Source organism: Dicentrarchus labrax, unplaced genomic scaffold, assembly GCF_905237075.1.
Source record: "Dicentrarchus labrax unplaced genomic scaffold, dlabrax2021, whole genome shotgun sequence".
Classification (NCBI taxonomy): Eukaryota; Metazoa; Chordata; class Actinopteri; family Moronidae; genus Dicentrarchus; species Dicentrarchus labrax.
This window is the reverse complement of record NW_026136722.1, coordinates 2,854,628-2,873,617: the sequence shown is the minus strand read 5'-3', so window position 1 is coordinate 2,873,617 and position 18,990 is coordinate 2,854,628. Positions and strand designations below refer to the sequence as shown.

Here is an 18,990-nt window from a genome sequence, read left to right as displayed (position 1 = left end):
ATGCAAAATAACAGACAGAAAAGGCCAGTAATATACATGCAGTCTGCGTCTATAATATGGTACTTCAGCATGCAAGAAACTATGATGTATATTGAATTGATTTACAAATTGACACAATACACTCACTTGTATCCAGCTTGATACAGATACATGGTAATCAAGCAGAAATTCTTGCATGGTCCAAGTAACTGACACACAATAAACTAATGCTTTGTGAGTCTGATCCCATATTTAAGTTCTGTGGCATCAATTCTGCACCTCTGCAGGTCCACCAGCAGATGGAGACAGAAGACTGGTATTCATGAATACACACTCCGGGCAAATGTCTTTGTAGCTGAGGGCGTGCAAATGTGTGTGTGTGTTCTCTAAGATATACTTACTGGTAACAGTGAGTACATTAGTCTTGACCTCGGCAATGATGTTGAGGCGACCTCTCCTCTCAGTGTGGTCTGTCCCACACAGGCTCGGCACATTGGCCACACAGCGCTTATGGATGTTCATCATACAGTCTGGAAAACACACACGAACACACACACAGATGTATTTGTAATGTTGTTTAAGCATGTATTTCTTTTAAATATTCGCAGCAAAGACGATGCACAATATTATATTATTTTGGAAAAAAGGGCATTATGGGAATATAATGTGTAATACAGTACTGATGTATACTGATGTCAGCATGAGGTATAACTGTTTTTTAAGGATATATGCCAACACTTTGTAAGGCTGATACAGCTGTGACTAAATTCAAGCAAAGAAGAAACTGTTAGTTAGATGTCTACCAGTATTGACAGAAGATGTAAACTGACATAAAGATGTAGGATGTAGGGATAAGACTGATATAAGGATAGGTGTTAATACTGATATATGATACATACGGTCACATCTCATGCCCTGGTGTATGAGGCCGTAGAGCAGAGAGCCACAGTGGTCGCAGAAGGTCGGGCTGGAGTAGGTGTGGATCTTAAACTTGTGCTTTGCCCTCGGGTCCTGGAAGGAAAGGAGGAAGAGTGAATCATTAAAATCTGTATCTGCACATTTCCACTCTTCGTCATAAACCATAATAAAACAGTCAACAGTATTTTTTGTCAAACATTTGAATGATATTCTGTAAATATCATGTAAAACTATAATAAAAGTTTAGTGCATGTACATGTTGTTTGTTGCCATATGTGCATCATCCTATCTACCGGTATTGATTAGAATAATAAGTGATTGTCTGCCACATATGGTTTTCCTTATTCTTCCGGGTTTTATACATACCCATCTTTTATGCTCCATCTCTGTGCACATTGTGTATGCCTAAAATTTAGCATTCATTAAAATGGGCATCTGCACTGGAATCTGATCGAGATAGGTTTCATCACAATTTTCTTTGTTCACACCAGTTTAGAAAGACTACAAAGGCAGCTACACGTATGACCTCTGTGTGTGTGTGTGTGTGTGTGTGTGTGTGTGTGTGTGTGTGTGTGTGTGTGTGTGGACGTTCATTAGTAAATGAGAGGTCTTTATGGAGTCAGGAGGCAGGCAGGAGTTCAATCTCCACACACACCCACACAATATGGTTTGGCCTAGTTGTTCTTCAAGGTTTCAAAGTTCAGGCCTCTCTGCTTATGGTAAGTGTTTCTTAACTAAAAACTAAAATAAAAACTAAAAAAGATCAGTATTTCTATCATTTAGTGAATAGATTTATTTTTTTCATTTTGATGCAAAGAAACAATAAAAAAAAGAAAACTCAAGTACTAATTCCTCTTTTATTAGGATTCATAACAAAGGCGTAACTAGGGCAGAAACACAGGCTATTTCTGTCTAATGTGTGTGTGTTTGTGTGGGTGTGTGACTGACACCTGCAACCATGGCTCAGTGGGCATTCACACCTGCACCTAAGCACTGTGGTTTCAGTGGCTGGCACACACACACACACACACACACACACACACACACACACACACACACACACACACACACACACACACACACACACACACACACACACACACACACACACACACAGCAACATGAACCCACGGACGGTGAGAATATCCAATCCACCACTTGAGACGGATCCAGGTTGTGCGGTGAAGCAGGGATACTTCAGTGTAGGAGTTAAAATATTTCCATCAAAGTTACCAAACACTCAGCTACAGTAATGATCTCCTCAACCCTAAGATGCTTTGACGGCATCAAATACCCGTGCTTACCGCTAAATGTGTTTTGTTATAAACCGTTTCAGGAAGCAACCGGCGTGTTTGGTGTCTGTAGACATGTGTGTTCATGTCTTTTCACCTCATGAGCCAGAAAAGGGAGCTGATTGATTTCTTCCTCTCCTCCACACCTGTCCTGGAAAATAATGTTTAATTTAGGCTGCCACTGCCTGAATTATACCCAGCTTCCCCAAGGTGTCTTCACAAGTGTGTGTGTGTGTGTGTGTGTGTGTGTGTGTGTATGTGTATGCGCGTGTGCTTGTTAAGTCTGAATGATTGCGTGGCTGCCTTTGCGTAGGTGTGTGGGTTTCTTTGCTGTGTACGTGTTTGAATTTGTTGGTGTGTGTGTGTGTGTGTGTGTGTGTGTGTGTGTGTGTGTGTGTGTGTGTGTGTGTGTGTGTGTCGTCTTTCTCAAGGACGCGACCAACTCCTGCTTGTTTTTGTTCCTCTGAAAAAAACAAGGGAACACTGTGCTGCTGGAGCTCCAGTCATGAGCAACAGCAGACAGGGAGCGATATGAGGGCAGATGAGAGCGGCTGCCAGCTTCTCTACAAACACTAATGACTAAATACATCCATCTTAACGATTCAGGGATTCTTCAGGAAACAGAAAAGCAGGAAAAAGACAGAGAATAGTGAATAGGGACAGAAAAATTAGAGAAAAGATCTATAAAAGTGCTGTTTTGCCAATACGTCTGTTTATCAATTTTACTGTACAAATGTTATAAAGGAGATATTCGTCTAAGACTGTTTTATTTGAAGAATTTTAGCATCCAGTATCTGCACACATTGCAAAAGCAGTTATTACAGTTCATCCTGAGAGGAACATGACTGTCTGTATCAAATGTCAGGGCAATCCATCCGATAGTTACTGAGACATTTCACTAAATACAGAGAATGTCAACCTCATGGTGGCACTAGAGGCAGTAGTTAGGGTATCACCAAATGTCAGCAGGATCTATCCTCTAAGCCAATCTTTGCGATAGCTGTTGATATATTTCCATAGAACCATGATGCTAGCACAATATAACACACAATAAATAAGATTAAACTTTAAGTAAGCTACAATAAAAAAAAAAACAGCCTTGAAGACAAAGCGTTGAATATTAATCAGTTCTTTCCACACAGCATGATCAATGAAGGCATAGACAAGGCCAGAGACCCAATCAATATAATCTATATGATTCAGCAGCAGCTCTAAGATTCAACTCCAGAACTGCTTCTTTCTTTTTAATTAAATTATACTGTTATGTGATGTCTGAAAGGTGGAACACAAATAGTCTTAATTTACTCACAAAGTAGTTATTTTTATTATTTCACACTACGGTTTGTGCACACTTGACTTTTTCTTTCTTCTGCCTTCCTGTCGCCAACTTTTTTTTTTCAACAGTTTCACTTGATTTTACTCACAAAGACCCCACTAATTAAAAGCAGATGGTACAGTGTGGTGCTCCTAGACAAATGAGTGTATTTCATGGCATATGTTGTGTTACTGGGTGTCTAAACCGAAGGCCCGCTCATAACATCAGCAAGCGATGCCAGAGCAGTGTCTACCCATTAGTCAGTGCGAACACACACAGTTTTGACTGTTTTTTGTCATTGTGCTTTCACTCACTCCCTGCTTTCCTTTTGTCTTTGGTTTAACACACCGCTGTCTATTATTTTCCCTGCCAACAGCATCAGTCAACATGCCAGACACACACAGACACACACACACACACACACACACACACACACACACACACACACACACACACACACACACACACACACACATCCTGTCATGTCATTCATGATGCTGTGTGACAGGCAGATTGACAGCAGACAACACAGAGCCATGGCTCACAGTTACTGTTTTCATTGTTTGGTTCCTTATTGATTTTGTCTCCAGTCCACACACTCTTCTTGAGTAAGTGCTTACTGACTTTCTGACATTTCTGCAGTGGCCGTCATCATCCACTGTGCAGAGTACCCACGACTGCATGGCCACCCACAGCTCCAATACCATCATTAAGTCCGCTGACGACAGGAACGTCATCACCAACCACGATGAGACGGCCTACAGAGAGGAGGGCAGAGCCCAGACTTCTTGGTGCCAGGACAACCATCTCAAATCTCAGCGTCAGAAAAACAATGGAGATGATTATGGACAACAGGAAGTGGATGAGAGAAGGACACGCCCCCATCACCATCAAGGGGACTAAACTAGAGAGAGGCAGCAGTTTCAGGTTCCCGGGGTCCACACACTCGGCAGGCAGAGGCTCACCATGGACTCCAGGATACTCTGTAACTTCTACAGGTGCACAATTCAGAGTATCTTGACCAGCTGCATCCCCTCCTGGTACGGCAGTTGTGGTCAAAACTGTTCAGGATATCACCGGGATGAAGCAGCGGTTTAGGAAGGAGGCCAACAGCCACAAACTCTTCTGCCTGATGCAGTCTATATTATATTTAGAGTTGTTCTGATACCAGTAACTGCAATTTCTCCAAAATTGCCACAAATGTAGTATTGGGTATCGACAAGTACGTGTGTTTGTGTACAGATCCGATACCTTTTTCTTTTTTACAAGTCATGACCCACACTACTCAAAAAGCGTTAACCTGAGCCAGGCCATACAATTATGATAGCAATCATAGCTTAGTAAAAAAAAAAAAAAAAAAATGTATGTGTGTGTGTGTGTGTGTGTGTGTGTGTGTGAACCAGCAGCCAACTCTGATTGTATGCTGTCCTTTGTATAAAGCATAAGACTTTATCTGAATAGAGACAAACTATCAGCACTTTGTTTTGTGTACTTCTAGTGTTAAACACTAACTGTATTATTTCCTACAATTATCACGATTAAAGAATATTGTCTACAACTAACCTGAATTTTCTTTGTGATAGTAAACTGAATATATTTGTGTTTAGGGCTTTTTTACTCAGACCAAAGAAGCTACTTAAAGATGATGTCCAAAGGAAATGGTGACAGGCCTTTTTTCACTGTTTTCTGACATTCCATAGACCAAAACAATTAATCAATTCATTACAAATTTGCTACCTGCACTACCTTTGCTAAAAGCACCTTAGTGCACTAAATAACAGATGCAAAAACATTAAACTGGTAACACGCCTCAAATTGCACAGTGTAAAGTTAATCAAAGTGCCCATAAGTGTGGATACCAAAATACTAAAACTGAGTAAACCAATGAGTCTTTCATCCCACTCTGTTCTTTTTTTGTAGAGAGTGTGCAGTCTGTTGATGAATCAAAGAAAACGTGATATTGCTTCTGATCAATAAAACAAATGCACTGCCATTGTGTTTATCCCCCTCAGGCCTGTAATTCTCCCTCTGGGAATGTTTAAGCATTTCTGGGAGATTATTTAAATGATTTCTTGTTTATTTGTTGGGAAGCTATGCAAAGCAATAGGACTAATTGCGCCAGAGGAGCAGTGAAGAATGAATGAGTGACACAAACAGAGGGAGTGAAGAGAGGGCTGAGGGTGGTGGTTTCATCTTCACACCCTGAATGTACTCCCTCTCCTCCTTCCTTCCCTCCTTATGCTAATCGCAATCTCTCCATCACTTTGTCAGCCATCCTCCTCTCCGAAGGTTACCTTGCGGTTTCAGTGTGGTTTTTTAACCATCTGGTCACACATACCGTTACTGTAAATATATCAGCGTAGTTTTACTCAGTGACGCTCTATCGGAAATCACGTTTTTTTTTGTTTGTTTTGTGTACATGTATATCCACATATTGGAAAAAAAGAGTGACCCAGTGTCCATAAAAAAGATATTAATACTCCTCCATTTTAGAAATAAATTGCTGTTCAACTGCTGCCCTAACGCTGTTACCGGCAAAAAAGACTTTTAATGCATAAGATTTCCGCCAACTCAAAGTGAGGAATTACCAAAAAAAATTCACAACTGTCAGTCTTCCTGACCTATATCACTTTAACACCAATATTTTGACTTTGCAAGAGTCACTTGCTAAAACATAATCACTTAATAAAGGGATAAAAACATGGGAAGTTAAGGTTCAGAAGTTCAAAAAGCCTGCGTCACACACTCTGATTTAAAAAGATGCTAAATGTTCTCCCGCTTTCTTTGAAATGACAGGAACTGGAATCAAAAGTCATAATTACTGGCACACACACTCCTAGTTGTGCTCCACAATATGAATAAAAAAAGGAAAATACTCTACACTCTAACACGCGTGAGAAGGACCTGGGGTGTCACATCCCTGCATGAAAATGTAAACTGATATCAGCTTTGAAATGGAAGCGCATTCTCACATGAAATGGGGTGTAAAATATTTTTGCCAAGGAGTCAATAGGAAGGTGATATATATTTCACACTTGGCTGTTAACAGTAGATGAGTTCACAGTGTCACTGGGTTGAAACCTGAAACCTGACAGGGCTCTTTCAGTGTGGAGTTTGTTCTCCGCGTGTCTGGATGGGTTTCCTCTGGGTGTGTCTGTTTCCTCTCACAGTCCAAAAACATGCAGATCAGGTTAACTGTACACTATAAATTGCTGCCTAGCTGTGAATGTGAGTCTGTTTATGGGTGTTAGCCCTGTGAAGGACTGTCCAGGGAGAAACCTGCCTCTCTCATGCTGAGGGAGACTCTGTGGGGGAGAAGTAATTATCATCCTGCTTCAGTTCTGTGCAATAAACCAAACACAAAGACAACCAATGTCTGCAAATGAGAACATCTGTTGCGATGTGTTCGTACATTATTTCTGCATGCCGATTGTCATTCAGTGTTTGTGTGTGTGTGTGTGTGTGTGTGTGCAGAAATGTGTACGGGAATATATATGAAACGTATACTGTGAGTGCATGTGTGTATATGGGAAGGGGGCGGGAGAAGAGGAAGTAAATCTGTTTGACTACGATTTCTCTTTTTAAATCTTCTCCAGAGAACTGATAAATTCCTTTGATATTGCTCGACATCCTCTTGTATCAATATTCTTGAAATATATTATTGCAGGGTATCTATTCTGTACACACACACACACACACACACACACACACACACACACACACACACACACACACTTTTTCTTCAGGTTTCTTCTATTTTCTCCCTGTTGAAGAGTTCCTCCTCTGAAACGAAGGTCTAAGGACAGAAGGTGTCATATGGTGTACAAAGTAAAGCCCCTTGACGCAAATGTGTGATTTGTGATTTAGGACTATATAAATAAAATTGACTTGACTTGACAGTTCTGTCTGGAAAATACATTTCACAATGTCATGATATTCCAGGAATCCTGTGACCAGTGGAAAATAAATATATCATTAATCATAGACCCACACTGTCTTCCTGTCCTCTACATTAAACTGTTCAGCTAGTTTGGAGCAGTGTACATATTCTAGTATCTCGCCTTTCATACACAAACACACACAAGCACAGACAGACAGACAGACAACAACACACACGACAAACAACAGAAACAGACAGACAACAACAGACAGACACACACACACACACACACACACACACACACACACACACTAGTTCTATACCATTAGCAGGCTGTGGGTATGAAATGTAGGTTTCATTAGAGGATCTCATCCCTCGACCTCTCCCACAGGGAACCCATTCTATTAACCCAGATCTATAATTGACTTCTTCTTTTAAACATACATAGCTGGCAAAGAGATGAAGAGAGGGACTGGCATGAGGTAAAATGGGAGTGGTGGGCTGATTGCTGCAGACGATGAGACAATATCCCTGATTACATCTGCGTTCTGCCTGTTGGGTCTTCCTCTACCTGCATCTATCTGCTGTTCTTTAAAAGCATCTCCAGCTTTGCTGTTCCTCCATGTATGTGACCCACAAAGAACTATCTCAACCTTATTGGCTTCAAAGACTCAGAGAAATGCTCAGGATTGGTCGATGCCTAAGGAGACATAGATTAATCCTACTATAACACTGACATGGCAACTAATGATTAATGATTATTATTTAAATTATTGATTAATCTGCCTGTTGTTGTCTCAGTTAATCAATTGGAATACAAATGGGCAGAAAACGTCCAATCAGAAAAGAGAAAAGAGACAATATTCAGCTTAATACATATAATAAATCTTCCCATTTGAAGCTGGAACCAGAGAGTATTTGGTATTTTTGTCTAAAAAGATTTATCAACCTGCCACCTGTTTTTAAATTAATGAATTTATTTTCCTTGATCATCTCAGCTCTACACTGACACTATTGGCTCCAGTAATCTTTTGAGTTTGTAAATATTTGGCTATTATATGAGCATAGCATTACTCCTGAATTTGGACATTACATGGTGGCACTTAAGTGTACTGAAAATGATCTACAAACCAAGAATCTGCCTACGTGATCATTTGAATATGCACTGTTGTCTTCTCTTATAAATACAGGGAAATGGAAACCAAGCAGGATTTCCATATTCTTGAGGAAAAGCAAAGCAAAGGGGGAAAAAAAACAAGCTTTATCTTCCTTCGGCAGCATAGCAAAGCTGAATCTTAAACAGTATGACTCGCCCTAACTATTCATTGTTGTAACTGCTGTAACTATTTGACAGATAAAGCTGTCCAGGACGCCTAAATATAATGCAATATAAAGCTGAAATGTAACCGCTGAAAAGGTTCTCAGTGTTTCGAGTTCATAAAGCCGTTTCTGTGCAGGTGTGCGTGGGTGAAAACACTGTGTCAAGCAATGCAAATCTGACGCCATTATTAGAAAATCTTCGCCCAGCCGTTCCATAATGTTCAATGACAAAGTCTGAACACAAATACAATGAAATCATTTATTTTCTTTCTGGTTTGGTAATCTTACAATGCGGAAAATATGTAAATATCTGTGATGTTCCATCAATTCCCTCATTTTTTTCCTGTCCCAATTATGTATATATATAAAAAACTTCATTATATTCAAGGGATAACATGACCAGGGGAAAAACCAGTGTACTGTGAGCCTCCTCCTCCTTCCATAACCTCAGAGCAGGCTACCTGTCTTGCTGTCTCCTATATTTAAATGTGCAGCTCTTTTGGAGCAGAGATACCTTACTCTCCCACTGTGCAGGAACCGAGGTCATAAGACCATGAACTCATTAAGGAAATGACATGGTGGAGGTGGTGAGGCCCCGTAATTAAGAGCAGGGGGCCCCCTGGGTGGAGTGGCATTTTAATGGAGGATGTACAGAACAGAGTTAGATAAAGAGGGAGGGGCGGTGTAGAAAGAGACGGTGGGAGGAAGATTCAGGGAGAGAGGAGTTCAGCGTACGCCAAATATAGAAATATAGTGTCAGAAAAGGAGAGAATAGATGGAGATATTTAGAGATTTTACGTGACTAATGAAGGAACAGGTTGTCTGCTGGTTCAAAAAGTCAAGTGAAAGACCTTTAAAGGAGGTAAAGGAATGATTCAAAGGGAAATTGGTGTATTTTCCAACCTGTATTTCCCATAAATGTGGCCATAGTGACTCTAAGGGTATTTCTAACTTTGCACTCGTCCTCTATGTTGCAGAGAAACGGCTGGTTTACTGCTAGTCCACTGATCAACAGTTGGTGGCGGTAATGCACAAACAAGCGAAGCAATGTGCCCGCAAAATAACAGTGAAGAAAAATCTTAAATCAACAATATTATATGAGGATAAGAAAGTATTATGTAAGGAGGAGGTAAGGTAATGGTAGGAAGTGTATGGTTGTAATGGCCGCACTGTACACCTATACAAATATGATTAGATGTTACTAACCATGAAGCTCTGGATGAGCCAGTCTTTGTGAAACAGTGACCAATGAGCTAATACGAATGCAACGTCACTGCTTAACGTTGTGCTTTACATTTTAATACATTCTTAAAGTTTTTATTTTAAGGAACCTTAGATATTATAAGAAACACATAAAAAAATGGTTTCAGAGAGGCCTTAGCATGCATTTGGGTACCCGGCTCTGTGAATTCATGACCCTGACTAAAACAGAAGTTATCAAAGAAGAAGAAGCTATTTGCGGCCCTCCATGCGCCACTCAAATGTCACCAAGAAAAAGAGGAAGTAGCAGTCAGGTGAAAGGGGACCGAAAATGAAGTAAGGTTGTTGTTAGACATATTATAAGATGAGAGGAAATACTTATCAGTTATACAGAACACATCACAGGAAGCCAAACAGCCAACACCACGTTTCCTCTGGAGGCGGCTCACTTAGTGTACTCGTCAGTCTGAAAGGGCACTCCAGAGGGAGGTAAGGACATGGCTGAGGAACTCAAAGACCTCTGGGTTTTTGAGAGGACTGACGCTGGTATCCTGTGAGTGCTCTTAACAGAATACAACTAATTTTGTCCTCTTGATAGGACAGATTAAAGAAAAGGTTTACATTTTAATAATATGAATCAGAGAAAAGACACTACTTCTCAGCTTCTTGAAAGAATGGATAAGATTATGATAAGCCACTTAAAGGCACTTCCTTTCACAGCAGATGATGGTGAAGACAATGTTTATAGAGAATTTATAACCTAAGAACAGACAGAACTTTTAACCTCTAATAACACTAATAGATAGATACTTTATTTATCCCGAGGGAAATTCAAGACATACTGTGCAAGCGGGTTAAATAGTGCAATGTATTTGTTTCATTAGAAGTCAACTGCTGTGTACTGTGATTTGGCTGATACGAAAAGCTGCTACATGTCACCACAGAGTACGTACATGATGATAGTTTTTTTCTTACTTTCAAGATACTTAAGACGAGATAAGTGAGATAAGAGTTCAAGTCAGGCCCCTCCTAGGGCTGAATAAAAACAACCAATCAGAGTCTCATTCCCAGGTCGTCCAAACGAACAAACAACTATCTTTTTAATCTCTGATTGGTGCTTTTCACTCAGACGTGGTGGATTCTTAAATATGACAAAAATTGATTTATGAAAAAGTAACCTACAGCAGCTTTAAAGGGAGGGGGCAAACAAGAATAACAAGAGTGAATTTAGACTGCAGCTAAAGAAAGATGGTGCTGCTTCAGGATCTACGGGTGGGTCGATACTGAATTTCTTCATGGAGAAAAAACTATTAAATTCTGTCTCAGAAAGATTTTTGAGAGACTGAGCCCACCACTTAAAACAAGAGATATATTTTTTTGTAGAGATTTTACTTGGAATACCTGTTGGTTGTTTTTGGCTACTTAGGGGCAGGTTTTGTCTGTCTGCTGTTTTGGTGGTGCACAGTGAGTTTATTGGAACTTTTTAGCTGCCTGCTGTTGCTGAAAAAGATCCTGATAATAGTAATGTTAATGGCCGTAAAACTTTGAGTTAAAGACGGGGAAAAAATGTTCCATAGAGCTGAGAGGAACTGCAGAGTCAGGTTATAATTCTCTGTGGGTTCATCAGTAACACAATATACAAATATAATGTTTGTCTCTTTCTTTTTTTATTTTTGTCTTTGAAAATGCTATGCAAATAAACTTGAAACTCAAAAATATACTCATTACATCCACTGATGATCAAAGCACAAAAGGCTTCTAAATATCCTTTAACCTGTCTCCTCCTGCCCCCAATCAACATACTGTACATCCCTAACATCTGAAGTCAACATGGGACTTAATTTCCCATCATGCCAGAGCTGCTCTGTGGTCAATATCGGTTGTATTGGGCAACTTCCGGGTGTTATTTAACTATCTACAGTATTGAGTCTATCAAATATCTAGAGAAATTCCTGTGTCTGACGATACAGTAGAACTGTAAAGACGGGAAAAGGAAGGAGAGAAAAAGATGGAGGCAGCTCAACCGTAGCACTGGCGATGACAGGTGATGGGGTCTCATGAGCTGGTATGCGCAGTCTCGCTCGTCTTCCTGTCTTTCACTACTCATTCTCGCTCTCGTACTGTACTCAGGCATACAATTTTAAAATGATAAATTTATTTGTACTCACATCTGATGCGGGCCCTTTATCAGCACCTGGACAGGAGAAAGTGACGAACTCATGGCAACGTTTGTGAACCACGAAACAACACACTGCGGAGAGACAAAGAAAAAAGAAAGAGAACATTTATGAACATTGGCCGTGGTAAAAAAGCTTGACACATTCATGTGCACAAAATATAATGTTATTCAGTAATGTATGAAGAAAATCGGTTTTGCCCAGTAAGCACACATATTCAAAGTATTTGTTCTTTTTTTTTTTTTTATTTAGAACGTTCAGGGTAACCTAAATGGTTTGGATGTTTAGTGTCTAAAATCCTGGCCTGGTTTCAAGACTCAAACCATATCATGATGAAATATGCGCTGGTATCCTAGTTTTTCCTCAGCGTATTTGCAATAGATGTTTAAAAACCCAGATTGGTTGTTTTTATAGCATTAAAAGGAGTCACACTGTGTTCATCAGGATGAATAAGTCATGCAGCACTGTATCTGATGTGAGTGAGTTGCAGAAAATAAGAGGTGAATCTCCTCATTGTCACAACTGACTAGGCTCGGCTTTAAAATGTGAAAGTGCAATTTAAAATGTTTAAATTGTATAAGTTAAGTTGAAGAAAATTATATTTTTTTTGATGAAAGCTCAGTTATTTTGCTGTCTCTGAGCTTTTCAAAGCAGCACTCACTTAACCTATGAAAAGCTTGAGCAGTGATAAATGTACAGAGGGATGCTGTGCCTCTGTCTTAACACCCACGCACTCTTATTGTCACTCATGCACTGTTGACTCATTGTCAGCTACTCTGGATGAGAGCCCCCCTCTACAGCCAACATCCACAATGTAATGTAAAATGTAAACTCACATTTATATCTCCGTATTAACAGAATTTCCTGTGTTTACACAGTTTGCTGTCAACCGAATTTAAAAATCGGCATTAACAACAAATTCAAAGTTGAGGTATTTTTCTCCCTAGGCACATATTTGTTGAAAATAACAAGTGTACACAGAAACACACGTGAAAGATCAAAGAAAGCCTGTACAGTCAGAATTCTTAAATGAGATGAAAAGCGGAACATGGCTCCACCTTTTCAGGTCGGGAACGATCAGCGATGCTGAAACATGTGAAAGCTCCGATGCATAGCAAGCCTGTCATCTCCACCCTGATCAATGTCAGCTCCACTGACAGGCAAGACGAACAGGAAGGCTAAAAATACCCCACAATCACACAGACACACATACACAGTCCTTATGATTGTGCCCCAGAGTATATTTACACAGTGCGTATCTCTGAGTGAGAGATACCGAGTAGCGCTGTAAATGCACTGAACAATAAAGATTTTGATGATAGCAGCAGCCTAAACAGGTTATAGAGCGACCACTGAAAATAATAAAACATATTGGAAGTATTTTGCTCTACTGCTGGCTTATGAAATCTTGCAAAAGCTGCTTGTATATGTATTGTTATCCCATTAAAGTAGAGCTACAACGATAAATGAATGAATGCATTAGATAATTGATAATCAGCGAGCAAAAATACCAAATATTCTCTGGTCCTGCTGCTTTCTGCTTTCTTTGTTTTAATGCGGTAGTACACTGAAAATCTTTGGATTTTGAAATGTTCAGACAAAACAAGCTTTCTGAAGACATCATCTTCAACTTTGGGAACGTGCATTTTCACATAACTTCTGACATTTTATAGAGCAAACATGTAATTAATTAATCTAGAAATTAATCTGCAGAATAATGGAAACTGGAAATACCGCCCTATGGTTGTATGCCTCTGACAGCCAGTCAGGTTGCACTTGTGGTGAATACTTGGATCACTATCTTTCTGACACATAGGAATGATTCCAGTGAATATATTGTGCATTACACATGTACTTGATTAGTATGTAAAGATCTGTAGCTATACAAAATGTAGTGCTTTTGATTTCTCCTGGTGGGTGACACTCAATCACAAGATCATGATTAGCTAAGCGCACAGTACGTTGTTTGCAGTCAAGTGATTCTGATGACGACTAAAATTGTATTCATTGCGTCATTGTCAACGTGTGTGTGTGTGTGTGTGTGTGTGTGTGTGTGTGTGTGTGTGTGTGTGTGTGGAAATATGGAATCGCCCAATTCATTCTCAAATTATGGCCAAAAGCCCATTTTAAGATCACATGACTTTTGACCCTTGAGAAAAAGTGTCACCAATTCACAACATTTAACCGCTGTGGTATACTTTTACCTGTAATGAAATGTGTTTACATTGCAGTACTGCTTCTTCTATTTCAGTAACTTAATTAACAGCTTACAGTCAGTATATATCAGGCTCAAAAATGCATTGGTACAAGAAATTAGGATGTTTATTTATGAGTGTTATAAGGTAATCCACACCTTCAACAGGCCAATCAATGGGCCAGCTGACACAGGGACTGCCATCTTCTTTACATCATGTTTCTATGCATTTTATATACAGGAGGCACAATCTGCTGCCCTTTTAAAGCTGCTTACTACCAGATAACATAACCCTCATGGTAAGAGAAGTAAGGCCACATAAGCCTGAAAGAATGACTTTGGCAAACACAGTTTTGAAGAAGAATATACAGATTTGTTTTTCTCTCTGCATATTTGTCTCATGCACAGTTAGTATCAGTGATCAGATCAGATATTTTCACTGTCAGCAGTCTCTACCGTCTCATTTACATATTTGAAGACCGACTATTCTATCGTATTCTATTTAATTCTATTGTCAAACCGCCGCTGATCAGAGGGGTTATAATTAATACAAAGAATCTGTCTCTAACACACACACATGTGCACCTCAATGGTGCTTGACTCCCACGCAATATCCTCTTTTTGGTCACACCACCCACTCACTGCGATGATATCACACACACACACACACACACACACACACACACACACACACACACACACCCACTCATTCCAATGATATTGTAGATTGAATACACTGAGTGAGGGTGGAGGGATAGAGGTAGAGATAGAAATGATGAGAGCAGTGTGCACATATTGCTTTAAGGCAACTGTTCTTTTGAAGTATTGTAACTGCCAAATCCTGAGACCAAAACACACACAAACACACAGGCACACAGTCCACTCAAACACTCTAACACCACAAACCCTACACACAAACACACACACACACACACACACACACACACACACACACACACACACACAGACACACACAGACACACACACACACCTGTCACAAAAATAGAACTGTACGCTATCCAACAACATGACCCTTGGGCCAAAACAAAATAATACCTCCTTTCTAAAATACACTGTGACAGAAATGAAGTGTGCCCTCCATTTCTCCCTTTAACCACACTCACAACTCTTCACCCACTCTGACCCCATCCGCCCAATAATTGCCTCACTCCATTTCCATTTACACATCTGTTCATACTTCTCTACAACGGTAGTAATTCAGAATCAGTAAATGTACTCATTATACTGAATGGTGCCTGTCAGTTATGTTGTAGCAATGTAGCATCTGGTTGAGATGGTGCTAGTTTTGAATATATTACATATACATTACATACTACAGTAAGGAAGTTCAATGTCACGTTTCTAGATTTAATTGTTTTCTCACTTTTCTACATTTTTTCCACCATATGTTGCACAGGTGTTGTCAAATTGGAGAAGATGTTATTGTCCCTTCCTTTTGCTTTGTCTCTGCATTAAGCTCTCAGGGCCACCATAGTATATGAGAGGCAATGTTAAGCTTTCTTTGTAAGCTATAGCATCTGTTTGTGAAACGCTATAGTACCCTGGCAAACCTTGAGCTCCAGATAATCGAACTAATACGATAATTTAGGTAGATAAGTTCAGATGTGTCTGTGTCATAAACTATAAATGTCTATAAATTCTTCTCTTCTGTCTCTCCCTTGGTTTCTCTCTCCTATATTGTATCTCTTGTATCTCCCCGGGTTCCCTGGGGGTCAACCGAGCCTGGAAGGTAGATGCTTCCCGAAGCTTTCCCCACACCGCAGCCCCATCTGCCAGTCACTTATACATTTCAATAACAACTATTTCTGCATCTCAGTTCATGGTGTGGTCTTTGCGAGTAAAACCAAGATAAAAGCACCACTCAGTTCTGGTGTCCTTCCAGTCAGTGTAGATACTTCATGCTTGCATCTCTCACAAAACCTCCCCCACTCCTCCTCCTCCTCTTCTTCCTCCTCCTCCTCCTCCTCTGCTGGCCTCTTGGTGCCCTCCATGAGCTGGTCTCAGTCTGACTCTGGTGTAGCTGGCACCCTGCCTATAGTGCCTTCATTATTTATCATATACATTAAATATCCATGGAAAACACACACACACACACACACACACACACACACACACACACACACACACACACACACACACACACACACACACACACACACACACACACACACACACACACACACACACAGTTTGATGCACGTACTAAGACAGGCACAGTTACAGTTTCTCCACATCCTTCTCTCTGTGTCATTCCTCTCTCTGTCCACCTGTTTCTTTGTCTTTCTCTCTATCTCTCCCTCTCTCATCTCATCCGTTGCATCACTGTGGCTGTGATCTTAGGTTAGGGTTTCGGCAGAGGTAAGCAGCCATGTAGTGTACCTGTAGAGTCTACCTGTAACACTGGCTGGGCATTAGGTTACACTACAGGCTGCAGTTTGCACCTTAAGAATTCAGTCTTTGTTAGACTGAGACGGCTAAGCTGCTGTAGAATCAAAGTGTGTGTTTTAATAATCACCCTTACAATTGCTTTTGTGTTTATGTTGTTTCTGAAGATAAAACCAGCTTCACAGTCACTGACACTCTGCAACTAACACCTTCTCTCTAATTTTGTGACTATTATTACTGCTATGCAAGTGTTGACATGCTCTCATGTTGTCCAAAAAGCAGGGATTTTCATGCAGCTTTTTCCCAGGAAGGAACATACCACTGCTGCATGCACAGTCATGTCAGTTGTCCACATGATTCCCTCCTTTATATCCTTCTCCAGTGTACAATAACGGTGGAACTGCAGGGCAAAATCACATTTATACTATGTGAAATATCAATTGCCACTTGCCAGAAAATTGTAATTAATTAAAACAATTTGTAATGTCTTTATAAATGAGTAATAATTCCTAATTTTTCAAGAAAAAGGCGCCTGGTTCTAGCCTCTCAAATGTGAGGATTTGCTGTGTTTGGTTATAGCATTGAACTGACTAGTTTTGGTTTTAGACTGATTGTCAGATAAAATAAGGAATTTGAAGGCACCACTTCAGGCTTTGGGAAATCATAATGAGCATTTTTCACAATTTTCTCAAACAACTGATTCATCAAGAAAATAATCAGCAGATTAATCTATAATGAAAACAAGGGTTAGCCGCAGCCCTAGTGATTTGATTCACTAATTGCTTTTAAGGATGTTCAGTTCTCTAATCCTTATGCATAACATTAACTGATGCAGGCCAAAAAATCCTGTGCTATATTAGAATTTAACAGATACAATTTCATCACGACTGTCATATACTATTACTTGCAGTGTTGTGCTTAAAAGCTTTTTGGTTAATGGTGAACTGAACATATGTTTGCAACTAATGAACGAGGGCGTGAGAGTTTGTGGGGGCTGGACCTTGCACTGATTACTGTACAGAAGCACATTATAACTCTATCAGGGTGAGAATGGATCATATTTTATGGAGAAATTATTGCCGGGTTTTCCCTCTGACGTCCTTTTCTACCTCAACTCGGCTAACTGCTAATGTAGCTGCCGTTGGCATGAAGCAGAGGCAGGCTCAGCCGCCTCCCAGTGAGCACAACCTCAGAGACTGAGGGAGGCCATTTTGTAATGTTAGCCATAGTTAGCTAGTTAGCTCATGCAACTAACATTAGCTGACTTAGCCAACTCGATACTTTATTCCCTGTCGTCAAATTTGACTGGGGGAAGTAAAACATAGCCCTATTGGCGACTGTCCCTACCTAGCGGCCTGTTTTTACAAAAAAAATACTTAATTACGCAGAAGCAAATAGCACTCATTTTCATTTGAATCTGTGTGAACTGAACATTGAGCTAGCTTTTGTAAAATGTGACTGATTACTTATGACTTATGGGTAACCAGTGATTTAGGCACTGAATTCCAAAGTGTAAATACAGATTTCTTTAATCACCTGGTATACAAAGCAATTTTTTTAAAAATGTATTATTATTCCGTGCAGTAGAGCAGTTAAACAAAATAATGCACCACGTATGATTCACTAGCAGCACAACTTCTCTCTCTCTCTCTCTCTCTCTCTCACACACACACACACACACACACACACACACACACACACACACACACACACACACACACACACACACACACACACACCGACTCCCCCTTGAAACTTGTTTTCGGCAGCTTAAGCTCTTTGAAGTGTCCCATGTTGCCCCAATTCCTCCCCAACAGTCACATGACATCATTATGTAACGGCTGCTTGCCAGTCCATATCATCCTGCCATTGAGCTTTCTGTATATCGATACAGCGTGAAGAGGGGGGCTCAGACAGACAGCACCCACCTCTTACATTACAAGAAGAGCACATCACCTTACACTCAGTACGATGAGAACAAATCACTTGTTTTGTTTAAACAGATGATGTTTTCCTTTCACCCTATTAGAGTCATCATTTACTACTATGTTCAGATTGACTTATCGCCAAGGGCAATGGCTTACTCACAATTTAAAAAGCATTAACAGGCAAACTACTTACAAAATGTCTTTGGTTTGCTAAATATGATCTCCTATACATGCTGAACCTTCAGGGGTTTGGATTAATGCAATGTTTTTTCTAATAGCTAAAGCCCCCCCCACCCTTTCATTTCCTGTTCTCTCTTTTCCCCATGCATCTCCTTTACTTTCTATTCTCTTCTTTCTCTGTTCCAGTATATTCTGTTATGA

General features: G+C 40.1%; 1 protein-coding gene across 2 annotated transcripts in view; it reads right to left on the bottom strand.

The window, feature by feature from the left end:
- LOC127356201 (protein kinase C beta type) overlaps nucleotides 1–18,990 on the bottom strand; it is a 97,080-nt gene that overhangs the window by 55,354 nt on the left and 22,736 nt on the right. For both annotated transcript variants that reach the window (XM_051387758.1, XM_051387757.1), the window contains exons 3-5: nucleotides 12,073–12,155; nucleotides 879–990; nucleotides 381–509 (exon numbers count right to left, since the gene is read on the bottom strand). In XM_051387758.1, coding sequence (XP_051243718.1) covers nucleotides 381–509; nucleotides 879–990; nucleotides 12,073–12,155 — 324 coding nt within the window. The remainder of the gene's footprint in view (nucleotides 1–380; nucleotides 510–878; nucleotides 991–12,072; nucleotides 12,156–18,990) is intronic.